This window comes from Falco cherrug, chromosome 1, assembly GCF_023634085.1.
Source record: "Falco cherrug isolate bFalChe1 chromosome 1, bFalChe1.pri, whole genome shotgun sequence".
In the NCBI taxonomy this organism is placed as follows: Eukaryota; Metazoa; Chordata; class Aves; order Falconiformes; family Falconidae; genus Falco; species Falco cherrug.
This window is the reverse complement of record NC_073697.1, coordinates 23,141,495-23,157,832: the sequence shown is the minus strand read 5'-3', so window position 1 is coordinate 23,157,832 and position 16,338 is coordinate 23,141,495. Positions and strand designations below refer to the sequence as shown.

The 16,338-nt window shown below is 38.1% G+C and overlaps 1 protein-coding gene across 40 annotated transcripts in view; it reads left to right on the top strand.

The window, feature by feature from the left end:
• The window catches only part of ANK2 (ankyrin 2), a 382,411-nt gene that overhangs the window by 308,935 nt on the left and 57,138 nt on the right, over positions 1 to 16,338 (top strand). For 17 of the 40 annotated variants that reach the window (XM_055711495.1, XM_055711514.1, XM_055711508.1 and 14 more), the window contains 5 exons: positions 4,062 to 4,206; positions 9,452 to 9,554; positions 10,173 to 10,276; positions 13,765 to 13,806; positions 14,710 to 14,745. In XM_055711495.1, the coding sequence (XP_055567470.1) occupies positions 4,062 to 4,206; positions 9,452 to 9,554; positions 10,173 to 10,276; positions 13,765 to 13,806; positions 14,710 to 14,745 (430 nt within the window). Of the gene's footprint in view, positions 1 to 4,061; positions 4,207 to 6,074; positions 6,087 to 9,451; positions 9,555 to 10,172; positions 10,277 to 13,764; positions 13,807 to 14,709; positions 14,746 to 16,338 lie in introns of all 40 variants that reach the window. The other 23 variants (XM_055711570.1, XM_055711741.1, XM_055711715.1 and 20 more) reach the window with 4 other exon arrangements.

Sequence of the window (16,338 nt, the reverse complement as noted above, 5' to 3'; positions counted from 1 at the left end):
GCCTGCTCAGGTGGGCTGCAGGGCACTGCTGCTGCCTGAACTGCTGTGGGAGAGCTTGTTTGTTCAGGTACAGCACTGATGCACTGCAGCTCTACTGCTCTGGACCGGAGTGTTTGCATAGCTCTGCCACCTGGTATGCATGGATTCACCAGTCCAAGAATCTCTGTGCTGCTTTTCACTGCTTAAAATAGATATGCCTTTGGTTAACTTGCTTGTGGCAAAGATTTAAAACTTTGTGTAAAGTGATTCTAACAACCATCAGTGCAGTTTTTGCTTGCCCGTTCTGAGTTTCTGTATCAGGCCTTCCTTGCCTTAAGGATAGTATTTAAATCCTGATGTTTATTTAATTTTCCCATTCTGATTCTTGGGTTTGCTGTCTCTTTTTCCCTGCTCCATTCCTTTTTCCATGCTTTTTTTCCATCTCTTGGATCCAATCCTGCAAAGTGCTGGGTCTCCAGTTTTCCAGAAGAGGTTACCTGATTTAAAATGTTTTGTAGGTGGCCAGCACTTCATAGAAATGTTTAGCAGCTTGTTTAACAGCCATATCTCCTCATTTTTTTTTTAGTAACAGGCCTGGAACCTGCTTAAACGTATAGTGTCTCAGCGATCCCTTCTTCCAACCCTGGCCCTTGCCAGTCCCACCCTTTGTATCCATGTTCTTGCTTCAAGTGATCACTCTGATTATTTTGTTTTTCTTCTGTCCCCCTTCTGAGGAGAAAAGAAAAAACCCCAAGGATTGCAAACCTGTACAAATTGTATGCTTCTGTGGGTGGTCTTGTTACAGGGCATTATTGTGGCCACTGGAAACAGATTAATGGACTAACCAGATCATTGCTGAGAGTGCAGCAGGACCATGAAGCATTGTCTATTGTGCTCTGGAAAAGCTACCCATCGTATTGGGAGTTATTTGTACTCTGCAAAGGAAAAATGACAGCAGCAGCATGTGTAGGGCCTCAGCTGTTGGCCACTTTTTGTTTAAATACAGATGCGTAGGTTTGGGGATTTTAATCTTTTTACTTCTTGTTCCAGTGTCCTTAGCAGTAAACCCCCAGTGTTTCTTTTAAAAGAGTCCAGGTACTTGATACTTCCTTCTAGTACATTTTATTTCCTTTCAAACCTGCTCTAAAGAAGATGATGTTACTCAGACGTGCAGATTTGGACAAAATTATTAGAGATATTTGAGAGAGGGGCAGTAGCAGTGGTGAGGCCAAGGCTGAACAGGAATGCTTTAATTGGGGCACAGTGCAAGGTCACACAGTGACCTTTTGTAGGGTGTTTTCCCCTGTCAAGTAAACCTCTGAAAGTCTGTTGGTATGATTGAAGAAAGGAAGGTATTATTTCAAGTAAGTAGAAGATAGATCACTAAGTGGGTTACTCATTGAAAGCCACCTTTAAGTTCATAAATGGCCACTGAAAATCGTGGAGCATTAATGTCAAGGGCTGTATTGTCATGAACTTCTTAGTAAGTGGTGAAAATGTTACTGTCGTTAACTTGATGGGGAGCGTGATGGCAGGTGAATCATTTCTAGCATGATTAGAAAGGGTAATTTCTTGTACTGCCACAAAACTGCCATCTGGTAAGATTTGCTGTGTAGAGAAGCTCATGGTCAGCTGACTATGTAAATTATTCTCAGTAGATAACATGTCTGTGTATGTTTGAATTGACTTAGGCTCAGGGATATAGCTGTGTTAGATCTTTTAATGGTAGCGTGTGTTACTGGCAGGATGAATGAGTGCTTGTTACACAGGCTCAGAATGATTTGCTTTGTGCATGTGCAATTGTCCTGCAAAGCAGGAATTAAGACACTGGGGTAGCTACAAATGTAGGAGATGTTTTGTTGCTACACAATCATTTAGACTTAAATACATTTTTTTTTTCCTCCTTTGTATACTAGAGGCACTACTTGTTTGGGGAGTTCAGCTCACTGAGGAAAGATGGAAGGGCACAAGGGGTTGGTGGGGAGCAACTTTAACTTCTAGTTCACTTGCTCAAGACTAGTACCCTAGCAAGTAAGCGGTGTTAGCAACAGATAAATATTCTGAAGACATTGTGAAATATTCCTGGTTAGACATTACTGTTTGCAGATGTTCACAGCACATAAAACAGCTAGCGTAACTTAGACCCATTATAGACAACTCTTAGATGAGAGGCCAAAGCTGAAATAAGAGTAGAGTTTGGATATTTTTTTTTAAAGGATGTGGGTGTGATGAAAGTGGTGAAGATTGTGCCTTTGTTTCTATTATAGATGGAATGTCTGGCGTGATTATCTAGTTTATTTGAAATATAAGTTGAAATTGCTTTTTCTGTTTGATTAACAGCATTGCCTTAATATCTTCCAAGTTTTCACTAAGCCCTGTGCTTTAGAATGTGACATTCTGAGGAAACAGGAGGCATCATCTGTCAGAAGACAGGAAACATGTAATGATTAAACGCATTTTATTCTTTTCTGTGAAACTGTGCCCAGTTTCTCCCTCTTAATGTGGGCAGATGGAATTTTCAAGAGCTTTTGTTGTTATGCTGAAAAGATTTAGATCTCATTTTTACATATATTTGTATATACAAAAAATCTTATAACCCCAAAGATTACTTAGTTTTAGGTGACAAGTTATAAATTATTTATTTATTAACTGAAACATCAAGCTAGACAAACTGGCTTGAATTGTGTCATGAAAACAAATATCAAGATTTCTTCCTTTAGTAGTGACCAACACTCCTACAGCTTGTAACACCAGTAACATTGGGCAGGGGCAGGGAAGATGCTCTGCCAGAAATAGCATCAGTAACAATAATTGGTGTTTGCAATTTTGCTGTATTTAAACTTTAAATCACACAAGTGGCAATTATCCTGATGCCCGAATGAATTCTCTTTGAAACAGCATGGATACCACTTACCTAACCTTTACAATCTTTACAATCCTTTGTGTTTCTCAGCGTATTGGAGTAAATTTCTGCAGCTGGAAGGTATAGCCCCTAAAAACTGTTCCGGTGTAGCAGTTGCAGGTCTCCTCCATGTAACTGAGCTGCAGGTTCCTGATGTTTGCCCATGCAGGTTGGAAAACGGAGATGGTTGAAGATGTTGGTAGCCTAGGGTCATGTTGTGTGGTTCTATGGGTCATGCCAAGCCTCTGGCAGGCTTGTACAGTAGTAATTAACCATTGGGAAAATGACTGAAATCTCCAGGCAGAAACTGCGGGGAGAAATGGTGTAGCAAATGGGAATGAAAAAAAACATCTACACGTTGCTTGGCAATGTAATCTGTTTTGTTAGTCTGCTGGGGAAAAGCAAACTGTGACTTCATATAGACAGAATTTCCTGGGGAAAATAATTTTGAACCCAAAAGAAAAGAAAAAAAAAAAAAAAAGAGAAACCTTGTTATTCAGAGTATATCAAAAAGGTTACTGTGTCACATAACCAATGATCTTTTAGGCTTTGTTTCATTATAAATTACTTATCTGATTAATGATCATTACCATCTATGCATATCAGCTTATTTCCAGTTTCTGGATATTGCCATATTTTAGAAATAAGATTTTTTTTGCTGGTCACAGAAGGGTGTTGGAGCATGGATGGGGTAGCCTCATATGGTATGGAGTTTGGACAATGGAGACTTTAAATTAGGATTTGCAGCTATCAGGCATAAGGCCACAGAAAACACCCTTTCAGCTGAAAACACATAGCTTACAGTCAAGGAAGTGGTTCTATTTAATCATAAACTGTCAGGCTGTGATACAGTATAGCTGTGACCAGAGAGCTAAAATGGATAAAGAAACAGAGACACCATGCTTCAGAGTGGCAAAGCTGTTTGCCCCTTACCAGTATGTGCAACAGCAAAAATCAGATTAAATCTAATTGATTAATCACCTTGATTTCTTTTTTTTTTTTTAATCTTGCTTGATGTGCCAGTTTCGTTAAATACATTAATTGCTTGTGGTTTGCAGTGTTTCCTGAGTGGAAAAGGCTTTCCTGTTTATTGTGCCATCCAGCTGTTAGGTCCCAACATGCAAATGAAATGTAACTTGTGTGTGTGCTGATCTCTGTCCCTTCTGTCATTGGTTCAAAGGTGATGACACAATGACAGGAGATGGAGGAGAGTACCTTAGGCCAGAAGACCTCAGAGAACTAGGAGATGACTCTCTACCAAGCAGCCAGTTCTTAGATGGTATGAACTACCTGAGGTACAGCTTGGAAGGAGGACGATCTGACAGGTATTTGGCTGGACACATATCTTTTCTTATGATAATTCTGCGCACATTTTGTTATAAAAGTTTGAGATTCCTTTCTTGGGATCTTTACCTCAAGGGAGATGTGGGATGCACTAATCAACATTTCTTTATTAGGTATGTCATTGTGGCAGTTGCCACTTTGTAGGAAGAAGGTGTGGTCAGGAGGAATATTTCTTGACCAGTCCAGAAATGAATACATTTGGTACTAACACAGTACGCAGAGTCTGGTAAAAAATTTGTTTGTGATTCTTATTTGGTTCTTGAAAATGCGTAGCTTGCTTTATTGTCTTTGTGGTCAGGCAAAGGCAGAAGAGTCCAGTTGTCTATGGAAAGGGCTTATGAGTCATCCCCATCTCCTGGTGAGGTGGACAGGGTGTTTTAGCATTAGGTGAGCCGACTCTTTCGGGTAGTTTGCTGGCTGTAGGTATAAAGAAGGGAGCAATGAACTTAGTCATTCTGCATTGGATTGGCAGTGAGTATACTGTCAGCAAGTACATGGGCTCTCTCTGTCTCATGATGGCTGAATTAGCAGGAGAGAGAATAATTTTCCTTCTACCGCACAACATAGTATTTATGGTATAAATAAAAAAATATTAGAAAAAAGAACATGTTTTCAGTCCAAAAAAACTTGCTGATTTGCTTATATCTAACAAGTTGAACTTAAGCCTAGATGTATTTGTGGAATAATAATGCTTGTAGCTTTAGTCTTTATTTTTAATTTATTTTAAAGAATGTACTATAGTCTAAAAAAAATATGGAACTCCCTTTTCAAAATGAGAGCCTTTACTAGTAAGCATAAGTGTAGACTCAAACTGGCAGATTAACACCCACAGTTCTAGCTTAGATTAGGCTACCCAGGCATTCCTGTTTGAAAATTACAATGTCTAGTGTGAATCAGTAATGTCTCCAGATTTACTGCCTTTAGAACTGGGGTTCACTAAAGGGGAAAAAAGAAAAAAGTTGAGATCTTGGCAACAGAAGGAGTTTTTAACCTACCTCATTTTCCAGTCTTGATTGTTATTCTGGCAGCATTTCCGAAGCTCAGTGAGATCAGTAGGATCCATTCTGTTTACTTCAGTGGGCTATGAATTGTTCTTGGAACAAAAGATGTCAGGAAACAGTTCGGTTTGCCTCACAGCATGTGTAAATCCCTCATCATTCAGGTCTTATAAGCTTGGAGTCTTTGTTGGTTTTTAGACAGCTCCAGCGAACCCACTGAAAACAAAGTGACTGTGTGACTTTTTAAGTCTCAGAGGATGTTTATGAACTATATCAGAATGCTTAAAAATCAAAATGTTTTATCATATGCTTTCAATGGTAACAAAGTTTTTACTTTTTTGAATTTTAAGATGTTGTATAGAAATGATTGTACAGGCAAGCGTTAAGCCAGTTTCTGCTCCCATTTAGAGTATGTCGGCTTTTAAATACTGTCAGTGGATTTCAATAGATTTTCACTGGCATGTAATTGATGTGTTTTATTTTCTGTTGGATGAAAATTATTTTGCATCCTGTATCAAGCACGATTATATTGAAATGAAGCAAAATTATAAAGGGAGGAAGAACGAAAGAAAAAAGTACATCTTTCTAACTCCATGGTCTCATTTTTTGTTACTGTTAGGTTACTTGTAAGAATTTTCTCATTGCTTTTGCTTAAATATGATTTTAATCGCATTATACTGACTGTTTTTTCAAGAAATTCAGTAAAGCAAAATAGTATTTGCGGTCTAGACTCATGTAATCTTATGCATTACACAATTAGATTTAAAAACATATCTTTTTCTTTTGTAACCATCTTCCCTATTTATTTTATTTCTCTCTCCCCTTCATTCTTTTTCATATGCTTTCATTAGCACTATGCCCAGGTAGGTATTACATAGCATGGAAACATGTTGTCTCTATATCCTGTTATGGCACCTGTCTCTCTTCATCCATTTTGGAGGCTTGCTGTACGCCAGAGGGTTGGAGAGCCACATGAACTATGCTGCTGTTGCAAATAGTTATAGTCTCACATGGGTATGGTATGTAGTGGTGAACACTGATCCAACAGTACCCTCTGTCTAGAAAGGTCCCAGTATGACACATCCACTGTCCCACAGAAACTTCCCCGATCCCTTACAGATACAGTTAGCAAGGAGCAGGGAAGTAGCACTAGATCACAACAGCTGGTAGCTGTCCTTCTGTCACCGTGCTGCAGCGAAGGTGTAGCCCTTTTCCTTCCCTTTGTGGAGAAACAGTGGTAGAATACACAAATAAAGAGAATGGACTACACTAGCTGGATTCTTCCTCTGGATACTGAGAGCCAGAACCGACCTGGGCTGTATCAGATCACCAGTACATGAAAAGGCTCCATTTCATTGTAAGTCCCTTCCACCTTTCTGGGCTATGACAGGTGTGAGGAAGGCTTTCAGTCTTTAAAAAGAGAAATGTTTTCAAGACTGATTTATAGAGTTTGCAATGATACCAGGTTCTTTTACCAGCTTCTGAAACAACATATACCTTGTATCATATACAAGAGAGACACTCAACTGGACTAGAGATCTGTCTGGGCTGGCAAGTGGATGTGTGCTGTCCCATGGTCTCCCAGTCATCCAGATTAGAAACATGGCTAGATTGTGCTGCTCTTATTTGTTGGATACCACCTGGGCTTTATCCAGGGCTTAGAAGAGATGAGTCATACATGCCTGTGCGCTGCCTAACACGGGCAAGACACACTCTTCTGCTCAGGAGCTTTGTAGCCTTCCTGGGTTCCACAGGTCAGTCTCTGGGGCTGAGTAGAGTGCTATTGACCCCACAGCCCCTGTGACTTACCAACCAGATTTGGAAAGAATCTGGATTTAGACATCAGTTTTGTCTCTGGGATTTAGGTTTGGTGGTTTGTTGGGTTTTTTTTTTCAGGATTCCCAAAGACTTACTACAATAATAAACAATAAGTTCTGTTCAGTGCCACCACACTTCTGTAACTGGTCTGTTGTTTCAGGCAGTACCTTTATTTCAAAGTCTCATAAGTACAGGCCTCTTAACTACTGGTTTGCCCTTCATTTAGCTGGTACAGCACACAGAAAAGGGACAGTGTCATCTGAACACAAGTTTTGAAATTAGTAGGAAATCTAAACTTCTAATTTACTGCAGACCTCAGTCATGCTTGTGCATACATTACCTGTAAATAAAGTCCATACCCTTGATGTATTGGATATTTGCTGGAGCTTATGTACAGCTACTACATAGTGGATATATACTGGGCTACTTGTAGTGGTAGTAGAAGCAGTGCCTGGTACTTGGAGAAGAATATAGGCAGAATCACCATACTGATAATGAGTCAAATCTAGTACATATTTCCTTTTATTCAGTATTTGTCCGGGACGTGATGTTAGCTGACTAGCAGAACCTACGACTTGGATGGTGCACCTCTCACAAGCATTGCATGGCGCAGCGAAGCAGTTCTGAAAGTGTCAAACATGGAAAAGAATAAAGGATAATGCTGGCAAATGGGGTCTGCTACTGAGGCTTATTTTTGAACCAAAGAACCAATGCAAGCAAGGTGTACTTGGCCTACCCAATCCACTTTAAAATGTTTAACCAAAATACTCTTCAGTCAAGATTCCCTTTCACAATTTTTTTCTGAAATGTTATGTGCAGACAGTTAGGGTCAACTTCAGTCCCTATTGAAAATTTCTTGGTTATTTTAATGGAATCAGAATTTTATTCCAGAAATGCGTAATTCCAATAATACCAGCCTTACATGTCTAACCAATTCCACTTGTCTGGGTGAAAGACATGTCATGACATGTAGGAGAGATTACTTATTGTTGGTTTGGTTTTTTTTTCTCAAGACTTTCCTAAGGCTGATACTTGTGTAATACCTATCCTTGCTTTCAGTTTTGTACAATCCATCTAATATGTTAAATAGGCTGTTGGTATAAGTAAGGATCAATAGCATTGATTATTCTTCAATGTCATATATTTCTCATAAAATTAAGATAAACGCTATTCTAAAAATGGATCAAAAACTATGGAGAAAATGTAGCTATTGTTAAAAAAGGCTGACTGGTCTGAAACAGTTGGTCAAATATGATTTCCAAAGATCTGCATTTAAAGCACTTGATTTTCCTGTCCATAATGTACACATGACTTTTTTATTGCTAACTGCTGAAAATGAATGATCCTTTAAAAATCTATGTATCTAGATGAATGGCCTATTGTTCTGACCCAGTGTGTTAGTCATTATGAGTACTACTCATAGATAAGTAAGCCGTGAAAATAAAATTGCTTCCTACAGTTACATGTGCTATATCCCTCAAGATGTAGAACAGGATCACAGAGTACATGTACAACATCTGAAGGTGGTTGACCTGTTTTTAAGAAATCACTATTGTAATACTGCTGCTAGTAAATATTTAAAGGACAAAACTGGCGCTATTTGGTAGCAGAAACCCCATTTACCTCAATATGTCCTTCTGTGGTGTCTTACTTGTCTTTTTTGCTTTCTGCTAGTGGATGCTGCAGTTACATTCTGAGCCAGTGCTTGGAAGCAGCTTATTTACTGCCTTGCACCTCTCATTGCTACAGCAACCAGTGTTCTGTAGAGCTGTGTGTACTTAGAAAGAAAACGGTGCTCATATTTGGACTGCCTTGCTAAAGATGCTGTTGGCATACAGAGGAAGAATTTTGTTTTACACAGGAGCTTGCGGCTGGCCACAACTCACCTTGCTGTGTGTACCTTCCAGGGGACAATATCAAGCTTACTTATTTACAGTTTCAAGGGGAGAGAGTAGATCGTAACAAAGCTTCAAAAGGAGTGATTTCAGCTTTTCTTCAGATGTTAGCATTTTGATTTTCCATAGTGGTTTGCTGTGTGACATAGCAGGAGAGAGAACTTCTCCAAAGAGCCTTACTTAAAAGAAATTTGCATTCTTTATTATAAGGAAACTATTACGCCACAACGCCAAGTATAAAGTATTTGTGAGTATAAAATAAGCTGTCATCTAGATTAATCTGAGGGTTCTGCATTTTGAAGCAAATAAATCAGTCAAAAGACACTGTGGCCGTTGATCGAAAAGGTAGCATAGCACAGATTTGTAAAGCTCTGTTTTTTCCCCTGTGACTGTTATCTGCTCCCCCTGGAAGCTGCATCATATTGCTAATAGCACGCTTTTTTCATTCTCCCACTCGATCTATCATGACACCTTTACAACATCATCTGTACTGCTGATACATTGCAACCTCCCAGCCTGCGGTCCTTCAGTTCAGACAGGTCTCACACATTGAGCCATGCCTCCTACCTGAGGGACAGTGCCATGATTGACGACACGGTTGTAATCCCCAGCCAGCAGGTAAGCAAATTCTCTTAAGTTCCCCTATCACTTAGATAAATACAGAAATACAAAAAAATTACAGTTTAGATTGTACTAAAGGCACCATGTCATGTATGCTGCTTTGTTGATTTTAATAAACCTCTCGTAGTTTTCATTGATATTTAATGACATATTATACTGTGCAATAGTAAACTCTATTCCAAAATAAATGGATAAGCTGTGTGAATATAGTACAGGGACTGTCTTTATAATGTTCTCCATTTTAACTGATTTTTGAATGATGCTAACAGCCATTGGGCTAAATATTCAGGTGATCTAATGAACTCAGGGCCGTTGTCCTCAAAGTTACTATCCTGATGCATGTTTGTAGTTTAAAAAAAAAAAAAAAGATTTGGGAAATGCCACTTTGGTAAATCATAACATTCATATCACAGGGACCAGTAACATGATTACTTTGAGCAAGTACAAAATGCTAATAAGGGGTTTTTAATATTTTAATGCTATCATTAGCCCTTTGTTTTCTTTTTAAAAGAACTGTAAACACTTTAGGCATTACTATGAAAAATACATCTTCTTATTGTTTGGTTGATTAATTGATTTTATTGTAGTAAAAAGGAGGGTTTTTTGCTTACCAAGGTAACAAGTCTGGCCAAAGAAGCTGAAAGGAATTCATATCGCTTAAGCTGGGGCCCTGAAAACTTGGACAATGTGGCTCTTTCTTCCAGCCCTATTCATTCAGGGTGAGTGTATCAATTTAGCATTATACTAAAAAAGAGAGAAACAGAATACCTGCAGTGGCAGCAGCTTCAACTAATGCTTAACTAGGAGTTATGTTTTAATTCATTGCCTCCTAGAGCTGTCAATAAATTGTTATGATCTCTTAAGCTCTGACAATCAAACAAGCCTGAGTACCAAGACTATCCGCTGAAATCACTGCAAGTCAGTGAGCGTCCAGTCAAGTTCAAGAGGAATTAATGAGATAGTTGACATGTGCATTTGTGTGAATTTTATGGAGAAATAAATACAGTGCCTTTTGAAAGTTAGTAATAACTGAGACAAGGAGCCAAATCACTCCAGATGGTGACTGCTTCCTATGCTAGTGAAGTAAGTAGTTTAGGTAAGCACCAACTCTGGTGTTTGTCATGATTACTGAACAGAGAAACCAAGGATTTTATATTACATGAACTGTATAATAGACAAGCAACCTAAGTATCATTTGCTTTACACATATTTGGCCACCACGTTCGTGTATTCTCACAGCTGAACTTCTGTGAGCATTTGCATTTAGGCAAACTCATTGAAATGGATTAAGACTGGTTAAAATGCAGGCCCAGCCAAATTCAAAATTACAGAGCTTATCCTGGTGGGCCTCAAAATCTGTGAGTACTTTAAGTGGTCTTACTTACTGTGTTTTAAGTAATTTTATTCTTTATGCTAAATTCTGTACTTGTGTCCTGCTGTCAAATTTGATGAGGCATGTGCAGATGAATTCATAAGAAACTGATGTCATGAAAAAGCATTTAATTTCTGTGAAGCTACATTGTACACAGCATGGCTGGACATCACAAGGCGAAAGTTTTAGGGTTTTTTTTTTGTTAATCTCAAATGAGTTTGCAACAATCATACAGTTCGTATCTTTCAAAAAATAACACTGGAATCCCATTTGGAATGCCAGGTAGTCCTGTTTGAGAAGAGTAACAGTATTGTCATAACTGTGATTGCATATTGACTGATTAGTGACATATATGAGAAGTTTGTTTGTTAGCTGGTAGCAGGGTATTTGGCTGTGGCTAGGGTTGTTTGGATTTGCTTTTCTTGAGCTCTAAAACTAACAAATTAAATGAAAATATTTAATGTGTACAGTATGTATGTGTTTATATATATGTCAGTATGTAAGCTTTAAAATTGTTTTGGTGGTTTATTCTAACCCAAAATAGTTTACAGACTTTTTCCAAAGAATGTATTACTTTTCACTTGCAGAAAGGTAGGTCTTCCCAGTGATTTCAGAGGATGAACTAAATACTTTCTGGGAGAGTTGCATTTATTTTTTGCATGTGCAATCACTTTGTAATTTTTTTTTTTTTAAATATTAGTGATATCTAGATCTTTCTGGATGACCAGGATGCCAGTGGTAGGATAAGAATATGTGATTTTAGTAAGGAGAAATGCTCTCTGCAACCTTGTATGAAACAGTGACATTTAACAAGACACAAATTATGTTCTGTTTTTATACATACCAACTAACATACCCCTAAATGTTGTAATAAAGAAACCTCTAATAATGATTACTCAGCCTTTGAAAAAAGCTCTACAACACTTCATTTTTATCTTGCTTAGGTTTGCCCAAGTCATTAAGTTACCGTAAACTGTTGGGGTGCATCTTGTTTACATCTCTTTCTTAGGAAAATACATTGACTAATAGTTTCACTTGTAAGACCTTATTTTAAAAGCGAAACAATTGGAGAAGTACTGTGTGCATGATTGTTGCATTCGCTTAGCTGCAACAACAAATACATTTTCAATTATACCCCTTTTGTCACCTACAGCCTCCTTCGTTCTTGCAAACTAGCAACACTGTTGACATTTCAGATGCACACACTGAGGTAGTATGTATCTGTCATGGAAGAAAACTCTCGGTGTGTGAACAGAAATCCTATAGAAACATTGTTAGTGGCTTTGATCGAGTATGGTCTTGGTTTTGCCCAAGACATTGGAAATGTACTGAATTCAGACTGTGGTTTTATAAAGTAACACATCGGCATAGTATTGGACAGTAATCACTTTGGCACAGATGATCTTAATTTTGTATTCTGTGCAATCTCAGAGAAAAATGACACTTGTTCTCTCCTGGTACTACTTCAGCGGCTAACCCCAAACTGTTGTTGGGTTCTTACTGATCTCCCTTGGTAGGGCAGTGTTTCTGTGGATCAGTGCAACACCCCTAGGCAAAAGGATAAATTTATAGAGAACTGTTCTCTTGGTGTGGAATTTCACAGGCATGTATTTCAGCCTTTGCGTAACTAACCAAATCTTCTCCAATGTCTGAAATTTCAGGAAGGGAAAACGTTTTAACCATCCATTTCAAATTTAAATGTAACTGTTGCCCCAATATGTTGATAATTTCATCAACAAGGAAAGAAAAGCAAGATCTTTGGTCAGTGTCTTGGGCAGCCATTTCAAAAACAGGAAAGTTACTCTCTCTTAAGAGGTAATACTCTTTTGGTGCTCAAGTCTCAACATAAGCGTCTCCTGATCGTTTTACACAGTTAACAGTTTCTGAAGAGTTTCATACATTGGCTGAAGGAACAATTCCTGCATTCCTGCATTTAAACTTCCTTTCAGCAAAGCAGGTTTGCTTCTCCTGATAAAACTATCTGATCTTACATACTGAACAAAGATAAGGATCCCTGAATATGCCATAAGTTTGGGTGCTAAATATCCAATAAGATAGAGTTTTGTTGCTTTGCTGGTAATATTAGGGGATATGTATAATATCCTGCTGAAGTGTTAGGAGAGACAGAACTGATGCCTAAATAAATGCAAATGCGTTTCACAGTTTTAAGCTTCTATCTCACAATATCCTATATTGTGGAAGAACACATATTTTCATCAAGTTGGAAGGCAAAAACCCACTGAACTGAAAATTTTCTTTTCACTTGCAGCATTTAGACATTGCTTGACAGTATCTTATGTCTCTATCACCCACAGTAGTTAAGTAAGTGTGAATAGTAAAGATAAGGCTGACTAAGATTTTAAAGTATAAATTATGTGCAAAATTATGTTGTTCTCATACCTGGGTTCTGGTGATACAGTGAAAAAAAAAAATCTTACTGACAAATATGTGAAGGTACGATAGATAAGAGAAGAGGCAAATCTGACATAGTGTGAGGAAGGAGCTTTGAGTTCATGCTTTGATATTAACTTGCTTTTGTTTTCTAGAGCAAGATACATAGCAGCTCTGCAGTTTTTCCAGCTCTGACTTGCTCACAGCAAAATTTCTATTTAATGAAAATTCTGATTTCTTTTATATAATTTGATGAAGAAGTCCCTATTTGACTAACAGGTGATCCAGGCTTATCAATGCTTGTATCTGACAAAACAAAACAGTTGGAATATTATTAGTGAGTTTACCCTTCTGGAAGTTGTTGCTTCCATCAGTGAAAAAGGGAGAAGGATGAGGGAGTGGGCAGCTTGAACTGTGACAAATAATGTGAATTATCATTCTTAGTTGCATGTCTGCAAAAAAGGAGGCTGGATCCTTGCTAACAAGGTAAACAAAATATATTTCAAGTGTTGTATTTTGAATCCATAATATTGTTTTTCCCAATGTGAGATTAATTTCCTGGAAATATTTATGGAAACAGGACCTGGCAGCGACCAGCTGATAGTCATTTCTAAAATCTGAAAGTCTAAATTCTTTCAAATTATACTGTAGCCTTTATGACCTTTATTCAGAAAGTTACAATAAGGAAAAACAGCAGGTGTGTTTCATTAATAGCAAATTGCTCTTCATGTCAGTGGAAGAAAATGGCAATGGAGATAGATACAATACAAAATGACATCAGAAAACTAACTGGCCATGTGACACGATACTAAGAGCCTGAACAGGTCAAACTGAAAGCTTGGCATTTGTCGTTCTGTAGTGCAGAACAAAAGGAGGACAAGAAACATGTTGAAATGCCAGAAAGTGGAGGACAGACCGTATTGATAGGAAATCGGAAGAAAATAAAATCGTGATTTATTGTGTTATCAGAAACGCTGTGTGGAATTACTTTAGATATCTTACCCTTTGATAAACCATGGTCCAGATTGCACATGTGGATACCTAAACCAAACAGCATTCCCCCTGATCTGGTTCTTGGAAGATTTACTCAAAATCTAACTGCACATTTTAGGTATTTGACTCCCGGTTTGAGAATGTATGTAGAAAAAACAGATCACCCTAGCTTTACTGCTGTAGTAGTAACTGTTTGTAACCAAGGATGTTTATGTAGGCTTATTTTCCATACTCACTCCTACATTCTCACATGTAATGAATATGCATATGTATGTATATGTCCATGTATTTAATTTAGAAATCTGTTTAGTTTTTCCAATATTTCAGTATTTTATTTAACTCATTCTTTTTTCCCTTTCTTTTCCTTTTTGATGTTAAATCATTATTCTATTGCAGATGCTCTTCTCCATGTCTTGATCATGACAACAGCAGGTGAACTTCTGCATAATTTCTTTCTTTAATACATTGCACTTCTCACCCACCCTGTTTATCCTCTCTTACCTCACTTCAGGATGCTTTAGTGTTTTGATAGTGCGAGTTAGCCAAGAGGAAAAAAAATTATAATCTGACTAGCAGTGATAGTTACACATGGCCCTATTTCTTTTCTTACACACTGTGTCCACTTTGTCCCATCTGCTGTGTCCTTTATTTCTTATAAAAAATACTGGATACATAGTAAGTCTGCTGCAAAATATCTTAACAAAGCTCCTTATACATTCCTAGATTGTTTTAACCATTGACTTAATTAACATTACATTTTCTGTGTTGGTGGTATGGTTTAATATTATTAAAAGGAAGGACACCCCACCACCACCACCCCCATCCCAAATAATCCAGCACAAACCACTATAGATGGGTTTAGTTTCAACTGTTACATTACAAAGGGGGACTTTCATCTCACTTGTCTATATAAAGAATTTTGCAGGGCCACTTCCTAGGTCCTATTTTCCAAATTGTGCCCCCATATTGGAACTAGTAGAATGACAGCAAAGACCCAGTATATGTAATTTTTCATGCCACATATATTTTTTGTGGGACCTCAGTTAATCAGTGGTTGAATCACTGGCACATTGCATCCTGCACACCTGAAGTGGTACCTTCCCAAAGGAGATTATCTTTACTCGGCAAACTGAGTGTTTATTGGTACAATACCTCTTAGTCTCCTTTAACATAACTGTAGAAAGGTGAAATTCTTCTTAAATATTTAGCTGTCCAAAATTATTAAATGGCTAAATAAAACCCCAAGCTACAAACCCATATTTTTAGGTCATGTCACTCAGTCTCTCTGTAGTTGACTAGTGAAGAGAATGTTACCATAAATCAATACTCTAGTGGTTTCCTGTGTAGGATCATGTTTTTTGTCCTCCTGGAATGTGTATTTTGCCTTGTTTATGTATGGCATAGTTGCAGCCTGATGGAAAGCACACTGAGGTAGCTGAATGACTTGCAGTTGACTTCAGTGAGAGCTGGACTGAGGCCTTTTTTCTTAATTTCAGACTTTCTATCAGTTTTTCTTCTCCAGCTGAACACTTTACAATGGCTGAAGCACCCTGATTGTTTGTTTCTGCTTCTTCACACTGCGACTAACACTGAATGCTGCTATCTCCTTGTTTCCCAATTTCTTTTAAAAATTAAGATGACGTACGCAGAGAAGTTCTTAAATGTGCCTACAATGTATGTGCTCTAGTTAGAGCTTTTTATTGTTTCCTGCTACCTGATGAGAGCATGTGTGCCTGCCTAGCTAGTTTGAAAGAATAATTGTACTCAAACTGACCGTATGAAAGTGGTGGGTGTATTGATTTTGCCTATTCTGGTTTTGTGTGTTCAGAGGACTGTTGCCTGTTCTAGAAAGACACTTCACGATGCTAGGGTTGCATGGCCCTACAAAGGATGCTGCAGAATGAGAAGTGCGTTTGAGTGCCAACATGCTTGCATTCGCAGCCACTTGGAACTGTGACTCTTCTGCAAAGCTTTTTACATAACAGTGATTCTTCACAAATCGCACAAGTATCTCCTTACACCCCT